Source organism: Histoplasma capsulatum, assembly GCF_000150115.1.
Source record: "Histoplasma capsulatum G186AR genomic scaffold supercont2.1, whole genome shotgun sequence".
NCBI lineage: Eukaryota > Fungi > Ascomycota > Eurotiomycetes > Onygenales > Ajellomycetaceae > Histoplasma > Histoplasma capsulatum.
In genome coordinates this window covers 2,936,337-2,948,901 of record NW_025544801.1, presented here as the reverse complement: position 1 = coordinate 2,948,901, position 12,565 = coordinate 2,936,337, and the positions used below count along the sequence as shown (strand labels likewise).

Sequence of the window (12,565 nt, the reverse complement as noted above, 5' to 3'; positions counted from 1 at the left end):
AGAGGGGGCAATGCTTATTTAGCAAGGGGCGATTTTGCGTGTAGTTAAAGTTAAGCACGATCCATACCGCACCCCCTGGATGACAATAGACATTGAACCCCTGACCATGCCCTTGCATGAACTGATAGATCGAATGCCAGGGGTATGTTTGATAGGTTAACTAGTGGTGCGTCGTGACGCTATGAACACTCACTGGCTCCAGAAGCGTTTCCAGACGTTCCAGGAGGAGGAAGAGGAGGAGGAAGAAGTGGGTAACAGAACGCCCAACGTAGCAACAGCCTTCCATGTGTCCTGGTATCATCCTTGTGGCAGCTTTTCGCCAGTTAGTTTCGAAAGCTTGGGAGAGCTCCGTTCGGATTTAATTCAGGTTTTAGGAGAGCAATTAAGCCACCCGAGGTTGCGATTGGTTTGCCTTTGGGTCTTTTAGTCTAGAACAACTCGGGCTGTTGATTTTTGTGCCTGGGAGATTTGGTCGTCCGCAAGTGTGAGATAAAGCCCGCACGGGATATGCCATACATACACTTATCATCCACCAGGAAATTCAGAATAGCCTTGGCTGGCAAAATAAGGTTCAGCTTCCTGGCAGCTTTCAGCAAGGCCTGCGGGGGACTGCAGGTCCCTTACTGCAGAGACTCGCAGGGGCTTGAAAACCGCCCTGTCAGCTTCGATCAGCCTAGAGAATCGTATAGGAACTTGAGGTAACTTCTTGTTATATTTTTCAGATTCATCAGCAACTACTTTCTATTACGGCGAATTACCGGCGGGGAACAAATAATCCGGCGCAGTTTTTACCTTTTCCTAACTCCGCGTTACTTTTATATAAAAGAAGAAAGGAGAAAAAGGAAAAAGCACGTCTTCGAGGCTCATCGCAAAGTATCCGCTGCGTCTTCGTGGACTGCCCTGGCCAACAAAAGAGACGGGTCTGCATGAGGTGGCTGGTCTGCTCGTCTAGCCTCCCTGATTTGGATATTAGAGGATATCCTAAGCCGCGATAAGCACTCTCTTCTCATATGACGACTGAGTTCCAGTGATTGAAGTGGACGGGGATACATCAATTGTACATGCCGAGTACATGTAAACTTGGAACCCCTGCTTATCGAGCTTCGCTGCGTGTGTGTCCTTGAATCGCCCGAATCAGCGCCTGACGATCCAGTCACGCATTTTTTGCGGAGTGATGGATGGCCATGCTTGCTGCTAACCTGCAACTGCCAGCGGCTTCTGATGATGGTAAATGCAGATCAAAAATGCGTCGGAGCTTGCCGCCAATGATATCTTAATTGCTAGTAATGACATATGCTCGGTTTTTGTGTCGGTTGAAATCCCATGGATACTAGTCGCTTGCAGCAGCCGATCATCGACGTAGCTGAAGCATGGGCAGTGCTACGGTGGAAATGTTCAAGCTGACATGGAGAGATCCAACCGCAGCCCCAGACTGATTCCGTGGCTTCTCTCGTATGATGCGCCTAGCCTAACCACTGGTCCCAGGATGAATCCAATCAAGATCAAGATCAAGAAGTATGGGGTGTTGACCTTAGGAGTAGGGATAATCGCATGTTGCGGCATACCCTTTTTTTTTTTTTGATGATTTGGTGCATGAAACAATAGCTATGACACAGCGGTAGGAGAAAGGAACAGCGCTATCGGGTATCATGAGGCTCTCAAGTGCTGGATTTATCTACTCACAGCTCCTCTCATAGTCTTGCATATCATATCATGCCAGGTATCCTAGACATGGGGTTGATTTGATATTGATTACTGTAGGGTTAATGAGTGAAGGCGGAGCTCGTTCGAGACTTGCTCGGGATATTCAAGCCAAGGAGGATAACAGGAAGCCCTCCACAAGGAGCATTATATTCCTATGGATCTTTCATAATGTGAGGAGACATATCTAGAATACGTCTTGGATGGCAAAAGGAAGACGGGAGACGGTTAAAAGTTAAATATATAACTAAAGTGTAAAAAAAAAAAAAAAAAAAATAGGGACGGTACCTCTCCAACCCTGTTAAACGCCTCGATGTTATTTAGCATGCATGGATTGATCAACAACGTCTTCCATCACCCAAACTTTTAAGGTAGAAAAATATCTAGGATAATCCCCTCCTGCATGAAAAGCTCAAGAGTATGTAAATCTAAAAAGAAATACAATAGCGGTAGATAAAGGTTAAGAAGATGAAAGGGCAAGGTAAAGGAGTTGAAAATATATATATATATATGTATATTGATTTATACCCTCCCTTCCCCCCCTCTCCTATCCCGCATAAAGATAATCACCCCTAAAAAATAATCTCCCCGACACGCGCTCCACGGAATCTGAAAAGGTGATGCCTCTGGAACTGAAAACCACACCATCGCCATAGACAGAGTCATCGACACCGCTAACGTCGAATCGTCCGGGAGAACTGGTAAGTGCCTCAGCAGCCGCAGAAGTCGCAGGCGCAGACACAGCAGCATTACGACGGCGCGGCCGACAAAACCTGCACGGGTTGTTGACTCGGATAGGGTAGTAGAGTGTGTTTTCGGGCGGGCAGACGTATCTGTTTCCGCAGCGCTGGAGGGGGCCCCAGCTTCTGTGGCCGCAGCTGTGGACGTAGAAGGCCTTGCTGCACATGGTTGGTTATTTGGTGTCTTTTCACCGACGTTTCCTCTTCTTCTTTTCGGTTTTATCCTTTGACGTCTTTGTTCTACTTTTCTTTTTTGTGAGAGTTGGTTTTTTTAGGTTTTGGTGCTGGAGAGGAGAAATTGCGGAAGGGTTTAAATTTTCCGGGTTCGGCGGCGGAATATCATATAATAATATTGAATTTTTGGCTGGGCTGGGCTTTGTTCGGAGTCGAGATATAAATGAGTTGAATATAGGGATTTCTTGAGACCTATATTTATCAATTTTTCTTCCCTCCCCTTCTCTTAGATTGAGACGAATAGGTTGAGATGGTCACCGTCCAGTATTTATATTTGATTTAGCCAAATGATACCTGTGAGCGACTAACAGATGAGAGAAGAAGGCGGCCGAGATTTGTGGTCATCGTCAGGTCCGGGACGAAGTCTCTCGCACGACGAAATCGTTTTGGCCGGACTATATATTATGTTTGAACACGGGATATGGGAGCTGGAAATAGCCGAACTGATAAAATAAGGCAGGAACGGTAGCTGTGTGCTTCGGACGGCGGGATGTTGTATCCTTTCTATTATTATTATTATTATTATATTAATATTAATATTCCATTGTCAAAACAGAAACCGTATCCTGGAGCGGATTGTCTGTCAATGGGATGCGGGCGGGTTGGAAAAATTGAAACATTGATGAATGCGGGGGCCTCATTTTAAAAACATCTCCCACTGGTAAATCTGTTTTGGGAGGGAGGGACTTGGGAGGTAATAGTTGATGCAGCAGATGACTTTTAATAAGAAAGGTCGCGAAGTTCCGAGAGTATTGGGACTGACGCCAGGTAGCCAACAGCTGGAAATATATATTCCTTTAGCTTACCTATGAGGTAACCAACCGGCAAGTGAACATGGGACGCAAAAAGGGTTTCTGTTGGTAGCCAGAATCAAGCTTTAAACGGCAAGGGCTGCATCTTGCATCATCCGAACCATTCCAGGATGTTTTCTCCTCTTTCACCCACGGACGTTCGCATATTGCTCCGCCGTTGGTGAGAAGATATCAAGTTGTGCTATACATCCTAGACACGTTGGCGTTGCACGCTTTGTCAAACCTGGACACACACGAAAAAGGAAGAGCCTCCGTGGATGTGACAACCTACCTCTCCGAATGGAGGGTGTAGGAATTGAGTTGGATCTTTGTTGTTTTTCCCCCTTTCCGCGGCCAACTCTCAGTGAGCGGTGGGAACTAGGGTATCGAAACCCACATTTCATGGAATAAAACGCGGAAGAAATTGATATCTAGAATTCCGATGAGGATAATTTTTTCGGCTAGGGAAGTGGATTTTGAGCCTCTTTTCAATTTTTTTCGGAAGCTGCTAGTAAGAATAGGTCGGATGTAGGCGAATGACGAGTTCTTCAAAGCCGATTTCGGTTTCCTTCCTGCAGCAAAAGCGCCCGTACGAGTCCAGTTGATCAACGTGTAACAATTTCCCGCAGAGAAGCTTGGGGACGCAAGAAGGGAGAGGGATCTCCGAAGGTACTCATTGAGATCAGCTGCGATGCTGTACAACGATAGGAAAAACGGCTGTAGCCAGGAGGAGTATAACTTGGTGGTGGGATGTGTGCACCAGTGGCGTAAATCTGAGGGCGAATGCTCAGTAAGCCGAGCTTTGGGTTGACAAATGTTGTGAGAATGTAATTCCCAACGGCGTGGAAAATTTTTCATTCTTTTCCTTCCTTTTTTCCTTTCTGTCTTCATTTATCCTGGATATCTTGACAGGGCAAGGAGCTCCATTCTGTGGGGATTGTATTGGCATTGTGGGCAAAAAGGTCAAAATCGGGTATGGACTTCGAGGCGCAGCAATTGAAGACCCCGTGGTAGAGTTTGAATTTCTCCAACACTAAAAAAATCTACAAGTAAAGAAAAAAGTATTCAAGGGAAAAAAAAAAAAAAAAAGAATGAATGAAACATCATGTAGCATCCGGGGGGAGTTAGTGAAGAGAAAATCAGCCCTTGAGACTTGGGCCGAGTCGGAGATGCTATCCGCATGCATGTCTTGCTGTTCTCCTCACTGAGAGTATAGATATACGGTACAAAAAGCTCGAGTGATCGTAGCGAGTTAGTTACACAGTGATGAATGAGATGCGATAGATCAGGCATTCTAGACTTTTTCAAAGGCCCAATTTGAGTCTCGAGCAACCCGCAGAGAGCGGGTGTCTTTGATCCAACCTTGGGCAGAAAAGGGACTGAATCCCATCAATCAACGCTTGATCGTGTTATCCCATCACTGTGGCGGAGTTTGGGATCTAAGGACAGATCCATGGACAGAACCTGGCCTCTCGCCCACGCGTCTATGTATATACGGTTGCAAACCCGGCCCCTGAGGGTAAGATGGCCGCGGAGTGATTTGAAACCTCGTCTGAGTACTCCGTAGTTATGGAGAAGATGTCAGAAACTGGAGAAGCTGTTCTGTGGGCGAGCAACCTGGTCGAAGCATTGGGGCGTAGCGGTGCGCAATATCTCAGAGGAACCCAGCAGACGGTACTCCGTAGATGAGACGAGGCGTCGACGAGGAATTGGGTTCCAGTGAGAAATAGGGATTCACCAAATAATCCATAATTCATAAATAAGCCCCGCGGCGCCCCATCCCCGGGGCTCAGCGCCAGTGGCCAGACAGAACAGGACTCCAGACCAGGACTCCAGACCAGGACTCGAGACCGTTGGCTGCCAGCAGACCCAGCTGCTGCGCCATGGTCCGCCGCAGCGCTTGCTGGCTCCGCTCTTCCCCGCCAGTCACGTCGTCGCTTGCTGCGCTTGGGTCTGCCCGGCGTGCTGCCTTCCTCGCAACCCTCGCCACGATGCTGTCTTGCGTAGCTATTTGGAGAATGTCGGCGGCGCTCACTCTGCGGCAATATATAATCACAATACCTTTTCTGGGCTCCAGCACCCCAACGGTTATCTGAACAGCTTTTGCTAGAGAGTTCACTCAACTCAACCGCTCGACTCTCCCCGCCAACCCATATCTATCTTATCTATTTACTTCAAGTTGTCAATAACCATGTTGAGGCAATCCGCATCATCGACAGACTCCTTCTCCTCCGCAGATTCCCCCTCCTCACACACCGCAACCTGCGCCTCCCGTGCCTCCCCCTCCTCTTCAGAACGAAAAAAGGGCCTCTCCCTCGACCTCTCTAACCTCCCTCCCCCCATCCAACCCTCCCCGCCCTCAAACACCCTCCTAATAACCGAACTCTACGACCTGTCGCTCTTCCAACCCTCCTCCCTCGACGCCATCAAAGCCCAAATATCCCGCATAACGCCTCTAAACTCCTTCTCCCCGCTTCCCTCCCTCCGTCGCATCGTCTGCTCCTTCACCTCCATCCCCGCCGCCATAAGAATCCGCCAGCTCCTCGACGGCGAGGCCATTCTAGGCAAAAATGTCCGCGCCAGAGTTTACTTTGGAGAGAACACCCCCGTCGAAGATGCCGAGGAGCGCCGTAAACGCAACCTCCTCGAAGCACCCAAGTCACAGAAGCTGTTCTTCATCAGTCCCCCACCCAGTCCCCCGCACGGCTGGATGATGCGAAATGAAGGCCCGCCCAATAAAGAAGTGCACGCCACCGACCTAGCCGAAGCGCTGGGCAGACTCGGGACGATAACAACAGATGCCACAGGTTCAGACGGTTTCGACAGTGCAGCAGCAGCAGCAGCAGCAGCAGCAGCAGCAGCAGCGGGAGGCATTGATGGTATGGCGGCACAAGACCCGGACACTCCCATTTCCATCTCGTCGGATGTTTACATGCACGGAAACGATCAGGAAGGATCCAGCGCGGCGGCTAGGCGCGCATCATATCCCCGGGCACCGGGCCTGAGTGGAGAGCGCAGCGGGAGCAGTACGCTCATCTACGACCCGGAGCACCATGGCAGCAGCCCCCATTTACCTGCAGTTATGGTCGAGGATACGACGGTTGGCGGCGACGTTTCTGATATGGAGATGGAGATGGATAATGATAGTCTCGGATCGGGGAAACGCATTATAGCGCACACGGCTCGACCGCCCGTTGAGCTTATGGAATGATTTGCCGATAGATTAATGGATGGATGAGCTCTCTTTTGTTTTTTTGTTTTTTTCTCGTCGTTTTGTTTCTTCCTTTCTTTCCGTCCTGGTGGGGACGGGGGAAAGAATCGGGGAAACAAACCGGGGGGCGTTATACTGTGGGTAGTATATTTCTTCGTCTGGGGGGCGATGGGTTGTCTTCCTCTGTACATTCCTTTTCCTTTTCCTTTTCCTTTTCCTTTTCTTTTATTTTTAGTGCTTCATCGTCGTACTGATGGCGTTCTGGGCTTTATTCCGATATTGTTTGTCATGGAGATTTTTCTTTCCTTTCTCTTTTCTTGTTAAATACATTACATCCTATACTGCTTTCAAAAGCGATTTTTTTTGATAACCTCATTCTTCCCAGTCACCACAATATGATTGACCTGCCTTCTCCTCGGCTTCCTACCATTGATCGTGCTTATCTCACTTATCCTTGAATTTAGTGGTGCTACTGAATATATAGAGCAGGCTCTTCGAGACTTGAAACAGGTCGCAGCGGAAGCGGCCAGGGTCAAAGCCTCTGGGCGATGTTGTGAGATTGCGGCTTGCGGCTTGATCCGGTTCGCCGTACTTAGCCGTCTTAAAGTTTTTGACGATTTATTCAAACGCATGTCTTGTCTACGTTGTTTCGCTCTCTGCTGCCTTTGCGCTGTGCTAGGAGGAGTAATGCGAAGGCCTTCCACTGATTGCTTTTTACAAGCTTCCCGCTTATTATCACCGCGAATATGGTTTCCTCTTCACAAGTCACAGCGTGAACTCGTCTCTCTTCATCCCCCAGGGAATGTACATACTAAACGATCAGCAAAAAGTGTCTGCTAGTGCTCGCATCTGCTGATAATGAAAGGAGACATCACTACTCTCAATACACTCAATACACAGCCAGACCCAGTAAATTACATAACGTATAATAAATAATTAACTAACTATATTGCTGGTAACGGATGGTAAGAGCGACTGATAACCCCTAGTTATTCAGAGATCTCATTGAGGGAAATCCCATCGGAGGCCAGTCTGGCAGACAAGGATATTTGCAACCCGTGTCCTCTGATGTATTGACCAATTAATCACCACTCTGAGCCCGTCAACGCCAAAAGGAGTGGTGGTGTCTGTGATTTATTGTCTGTGCACACTTGCTTGCAGTGGGGTGGTCGGGGCAAAGGGACCAGGGTGCACCAGCGAGCCCCAATGGGACAAGTGGAGTGGAGTTAGTCAGCCAAACCCGCAGTTGAGCCGCAACAGCCAAACCGAGCAAACTGACCCAGAACAAGGCTGCTTGGGATGACTACGTATGAACTCCCAACCATCGCCATCAACGACCACCATCCACCATCGGCTGTCGATGTATATCGCTATCAGGAGGACGATAGTCAACTTCCCTCTGCCCTCTCCGGTGCTGCAACGCTTCGTGGGCCGTTTCGTCATCGCGCTTAGCTGGGCTGACGAGGAACTGTCGATGCGAGGGTGAGGTAGCTCCGACCCCCTCGCCGCCCTGTCTCTGTCTTTGTCTATTCGTGTCTCAGCATCCACAGTCAAGTTATACGTTCAACATACGCCGTCTACGAAATAGCAATGGCAATACTTTAGCCTTGTAGTGTTATCCCATGTCCTTCCCCTCCTTTCTCCCTCTCCTTCCCAACCACCACTTGTCCATGGGACGCCTCATGTCGTCCTTTTGAAACCAATGAAGCTATTATTGCCCGTTCAATTCTCAGCAAGTTCCGCGACTCGACATTTGACATACGATACATAACCCGACCCAATTCCTCATTTACCTCCATTATATATATATGCGCGACTTATCACCTGCTCTCTACTTTCCCCGAAGTCATCGAATGGTCCAAGCGCCCTCGCGTCGCTGGAGAGCTTGACGAGAGCGAATGCTTCCAACATCCGTGCATGCGAGCCTTTCCCCTTGCTCTTGTCTAGGTTGATCTGCGCCAGTTATCCATTCTGCCCAACATGGCTAGACGCCAGCGGCCGCAAGATCGGGATCTAAGGCAAGGTTCGGAGAGCTCTAGTGCTGGCAGTTGGCGATCCCATGATACCGCGACGCAGGGGGATCATAGTCATGGCCTAGGCCAGGCTTCTACAAGCCGTCACCCGGTTTCTGTGCGGACTTCGGGCTCCGATCCAAGGTATGTTTTGCCTTTTTAGTTCATTCAATAGAATTTGGAGGGAACGGTTTATTTCGAATTAGATCTATTGATGGGCTTTCCTCATGGGCAACTTTCGTTTCGTAGACTGCATCGCGAGGGGAAAGTTGGCGTTGACAATTATTTGAATCTCAGATTGCGACCGATCGGAAAGCCACGGTCATCTTCAAGGAGTAATAGGAGTGCTAGGAGTACTAGGAGTGCCAATCGCCGATCATATTCCCCCGACGTGTCACCAACCGACACGAAGGTTGGTTTTGGAAGCCATAGGAAAGCCCTCGCGCTTCTCGGTGCTGCAGGCTATCCCCCGCCATATTTCCCGGATATCCCTCGCGAGACCCAGCGTAGGCGCTCGCCGTCATGGACACCACCCTCATCGTTGGAACCAAGCGCGTTGAAATCAGCCCGGCCGCCAGGAACGTTTCTGAATGATGGTTCCGACCAAGAAACCTCTCCCGCCTTTCCGCCCACAGCCACCGACCACGTTGGCCGCAGTGATTCCCCCGACAACCCCATGGAACCCGACCATCGTAGACCGTCTGCTGCAAGTGCCACGACAATTAGTAGCCAAGGATCCAAAGATAGTACTGCTCGCTTCCACAAGTGCCTGCAGCGTTTCTTTGGAGAGGACCAGGGCAATATATCGGATTCGGCTCTCACCCAAGCCCCCAAGGTCCGTGAAAGAAATAACTCTACCCATTCCCTGAAACCCATAACGCGTTCATTTTCCCCCCATGGTGGTGGTGGCCCTCGACCACGCACCGCTCTCCCTTCCAGTGATGTTGCCCCTTGGATGTATCAACGGTTCAATGTAAGCTGGCGCGCAATGTTTCTTTCTGTGGGATCTAAAAAATGGCGTTTCTGAGTGAGAATATTGCATGCGTTTCCTTATTCTACCTCCATACCGCGACGATAACACTCAGAACGTCCTTTTTTGAAAGTACAGCGCCTGATTACATTTCTCTCCATTCATATTTTTCGTTTGGATATACTCTGCCCTTGTTTCAAGAATCTGGCATTCTTACAGATATTTCTCATCTTAGTTTGCTGCCTCGTTCGATTTTACAATCGTTTCATATGAGTAATTATACTAATTGACCTTTTTAGGACATTTTGAACGACGTAGACCAACCGGTACACGCGGCCTCGACGGATCCGGAGCTTGCGCATTTTGCTGGGACGACAGGCGAGAGTAACGTAGATAAAGATAGCCATGTTAACGCCGTCAGACATCGCCATTCTCGGAGTGGGGATGAGAAATCAGCATATCTGGCAACAGATTTCCCCCATATTTTCCAGCCCTCTGATCAAGAGAACCCCAAACTAGCCTACAGCCGTTTAAAGGATGGCGCACTCTCCCCGACTAGCTCTTCTCCCACATTCGCCGCTCGCTCGACCAGCCCTTCACCAAGCGTACGCAGTGGAAATGGGCAAAGGTCGCCCGGAGGCACATCCAACAAGCGGTCATTCTTCACAAAGATACGACGGCATCCGAAAGTTCCTATCGCAAGCTCCCTTCGGCACACGCCTGCTTCGTCGAGGACCGTCCCTGATGGGAACGCCAAGGGACCAAAGTTTTTAAGACGAGATGGCTCCCCAGCCAGGCGAGGCCGGAATGCTAGCTTTGACAGTATCACGAACACTAAGCCGTGGGATATGTCTGATTCCGACCGCAAGAAAGAAAGCTCTGGGAAAGGAGTATCCAAGTTCCGTCACCCGCGGTTCCCCTTTAGTCACGATGGAGGACAAAAGTATCAAGACAAAAATCAACGTAGTATTTTCGATGAAGATCGGGTCTGGAAGCTAGACACTGATCTGTCAAACCTCTCTGGTATTGTCGCGCAACCCCGTTTATCACCTACTGATGTATACACTGGGCCGCCACACCCTGAACTGAAGGAGAAGGATTTTCAGAATCCCTTCGAGGTTTCCATTGCTGGTGACTGGCACGCTCCTGAGAGTTGGGCAGTGAGAAGAGCACAGGACGATATCTTATCCAGATTTCCTGGGTTACCTGATCACAGTATACCTGTGGATGAAGAAGGCCGGCCGTACTGTGTCCGCATATTCCGCATCGACTCCACTTTCACGACGCTTTCGGCTACCCTCAACACGACTGTGACGGAAATATTAGAAATGCTGGGCCGAAAGTCATTCTTGCAAGATGAACTAAACAATTACGACATCGTTTTACGGAAGAATGATCTTTCCAGAACACTTGAGTATGGCGAGAGACCTATTCTCATGCAGAAGAGATTGCTCGAACAGGCAGGATATCAACAGTCCGACCGAATAGCAGATATCGGCCGGGAAGACAATAGCTACCTTTGTCGCTTCACGTTCTTGCCAACTAAACTGTCGGGTTATTCCAGTCTTGATACTGATTTGGGCATTAACGAGGGTCAAAAGTTCAGCCATATTGACCTGTCCGGTCGGAGTCTCATTACCCTCCCCATCACCCTCTATAAAAGAGCGAGCGAGATCATATCCTTAAATCTCTCAAGAAATCTAGCACTGGATATCCCGAAAGATTTTATCCAAAGCTGCATCAACCTTCGTGAAATAAAATATATCGGAAACGAAGCATGGCGCCTTCCAGCAAGTCTAAGCTTAGCGACACGGCTTACCTATCTAGATATCTCTAACAATCAGCTTGAGAACCTAGACCATGCAGAGCTTCACAATCTCCATGGACTTATAAGCTTGAAAATTACGAATAATAAGCTGTCCACGCTACCTGCGTATTTCGGCGATTTCCCTTTGTTACGAAGCCTGAATATCTCGTCCAATAGTTTCACGTGTTTCCCGGAGTTTTTGTACAATTTGAGGAACTTGGTCGACCTGGATATCAGTTTTAACAAAATTACAGAATTGTCGAATATCGGACGACTCAAGACGCTGGAGCGGTTGTGGGTGACTAACAACGGACTACATGGGCCGCTAGGCGAGACCTTCAGAGATCTTGTGAATCTCAAAGAGATAGACGCCCGATTCAACAGCATTACTAGTATAGATAACATCACTCAGCTTCCTCGCTTGGAGCACTTGATGGTTGGACATAATACCGTGTCCACATTTTCAGGGTTCTTTCCAAAGCTACGCACTTTCACCCTTGACCATTGTCCCGTGACGGAGTTTGATATAACCAACCCAGTTCCGACTCTCACGTCTCTCAACATCGCGTCCGCTAAGCTTGTTCAATTCAAGGACTCCCTCTTCACGAATATCCCAAACCTTACCAAACTCATTCTTAACAAGAACCATTTCGTTACCCTTTCTCCTTATATTGGGACCCTACGAAAACTCGAGCACTTTAGCATTGCGAAAAACCCGTTATCAACTCTACCACCGTCCATAGGTTGTTTGCAAGAGCTGAAGAATTTGAACCTTCGTGAATGTAATCTCAGCAAACTCCCTGCCGAATTGTGGTACTGTTGTAAACTGGAGACCCTGAATGTATCTTCCAACCTCCTCGATTCCTTTCCGAAAGTCAGTGACTCACCTCCCGTTCCTCCTAACGAATTGCCTGTAAATGGAACTCCCGCAACTACCCCTGGCATCTCATCACCGAATTTCGAAGAACTTGGGAAGTTGGAGGATTTCGAAACTCGACGACCAAGTTATGCCTCCGGTGGCCTTCTTAGCGTTGGAAGCTCTCCGAGTAACTCATACACCAATAGACAAGGTTCCGTTGTTTCGTTTAATAATGCCGGG

General features: G+C 48.8%; 4 protein-coding genes across 4 annotated transcripts in view; 3 read left to right on the top strand and 1 right to left on the bottom strand.

Moving 5' to 3' along the window:
- Positions 1 to 106: 106 nt before the first annotated feature.
- HCBG_00952 (uncharacterized protein) lies at positions 107 to 995 on the top strand (the record flags this gene model as incomplete). Its single annotated transcript, XM_045428002.1, has 4 exons — positions 107 to 142; positions 215 to 294; positions 537 to 698; positions 827 to 995. The coding sequence occupies 4 exons, from the start codon at positions 107 to 109 to the stop codon at positions 993 to 995; spliced, it is 447 nt and encodes a 148-aa protein (XP_045291977.1).
- Positions 996 to 1,991: 996 nt separating this feature from the next.
- HCBG_00951 (uncharacterized protein) lies at positions 1,992 to 3,584 on the bottom strand (the record flags this gene model as incomplete). The annotated part of the gene is made up of 2 exons (XM_045428001.1): positions 1,992 to 3,179; positions 3,482 to 3,584. One exon carries the CDS (start codon positions 2,606 to 2,608, stop codon positions 2,249 to 2,251), a length of 360 nt encoding a protein of 119 aa, XP_045291976.1.
- Positions 3,585 to 5,657: 2,073 nt separating this feature from the next.
- Positions 5,658 to 6,677, top strand: HCBG_00950 (uncharacterized protein; the record flags this gene model as incomplete). The annotated part of the gene is made up of 1 exon (XM_045428000.1): positions 5,658 to 6,677. The coding sequence occupies one exon, from the start codon at positions 5,658 to 5,660 to the stop codon at positions 6,675 to 6,677; it is 1,020 nt and encodes a 339-aa protein (XP_045291975.1).
- Positions 6,678 to 8,657: 1,980 nt separating this feature from the next.
- The window catches only part of HCBG_00949 (adenylate cyclase), a gene marked incomplete at both ends in the record, with an annotated part of 7,145 nt that continues 3,237 nt past the window's right edge, over positions 8,658 to 12,565 (top strand). Inside the window, 3 exons of the mRNA XM_045427999.1 lie at positions 8,658 to 8,833; positions 8,939 to 9,662; positions 9,959 to 12,536. Coding sequence (XP_045291974.1) covers positions 8,658 to 8,833; positions 8,939 to 9,662; positions 9,959 to 12,536 — 3,478 coding nt within the window. The remainder of the gene's footprint in view (positions 8,834 to 8,938; positions 9,663 to 9,958; positions 12,537 to 12,565) is intronic.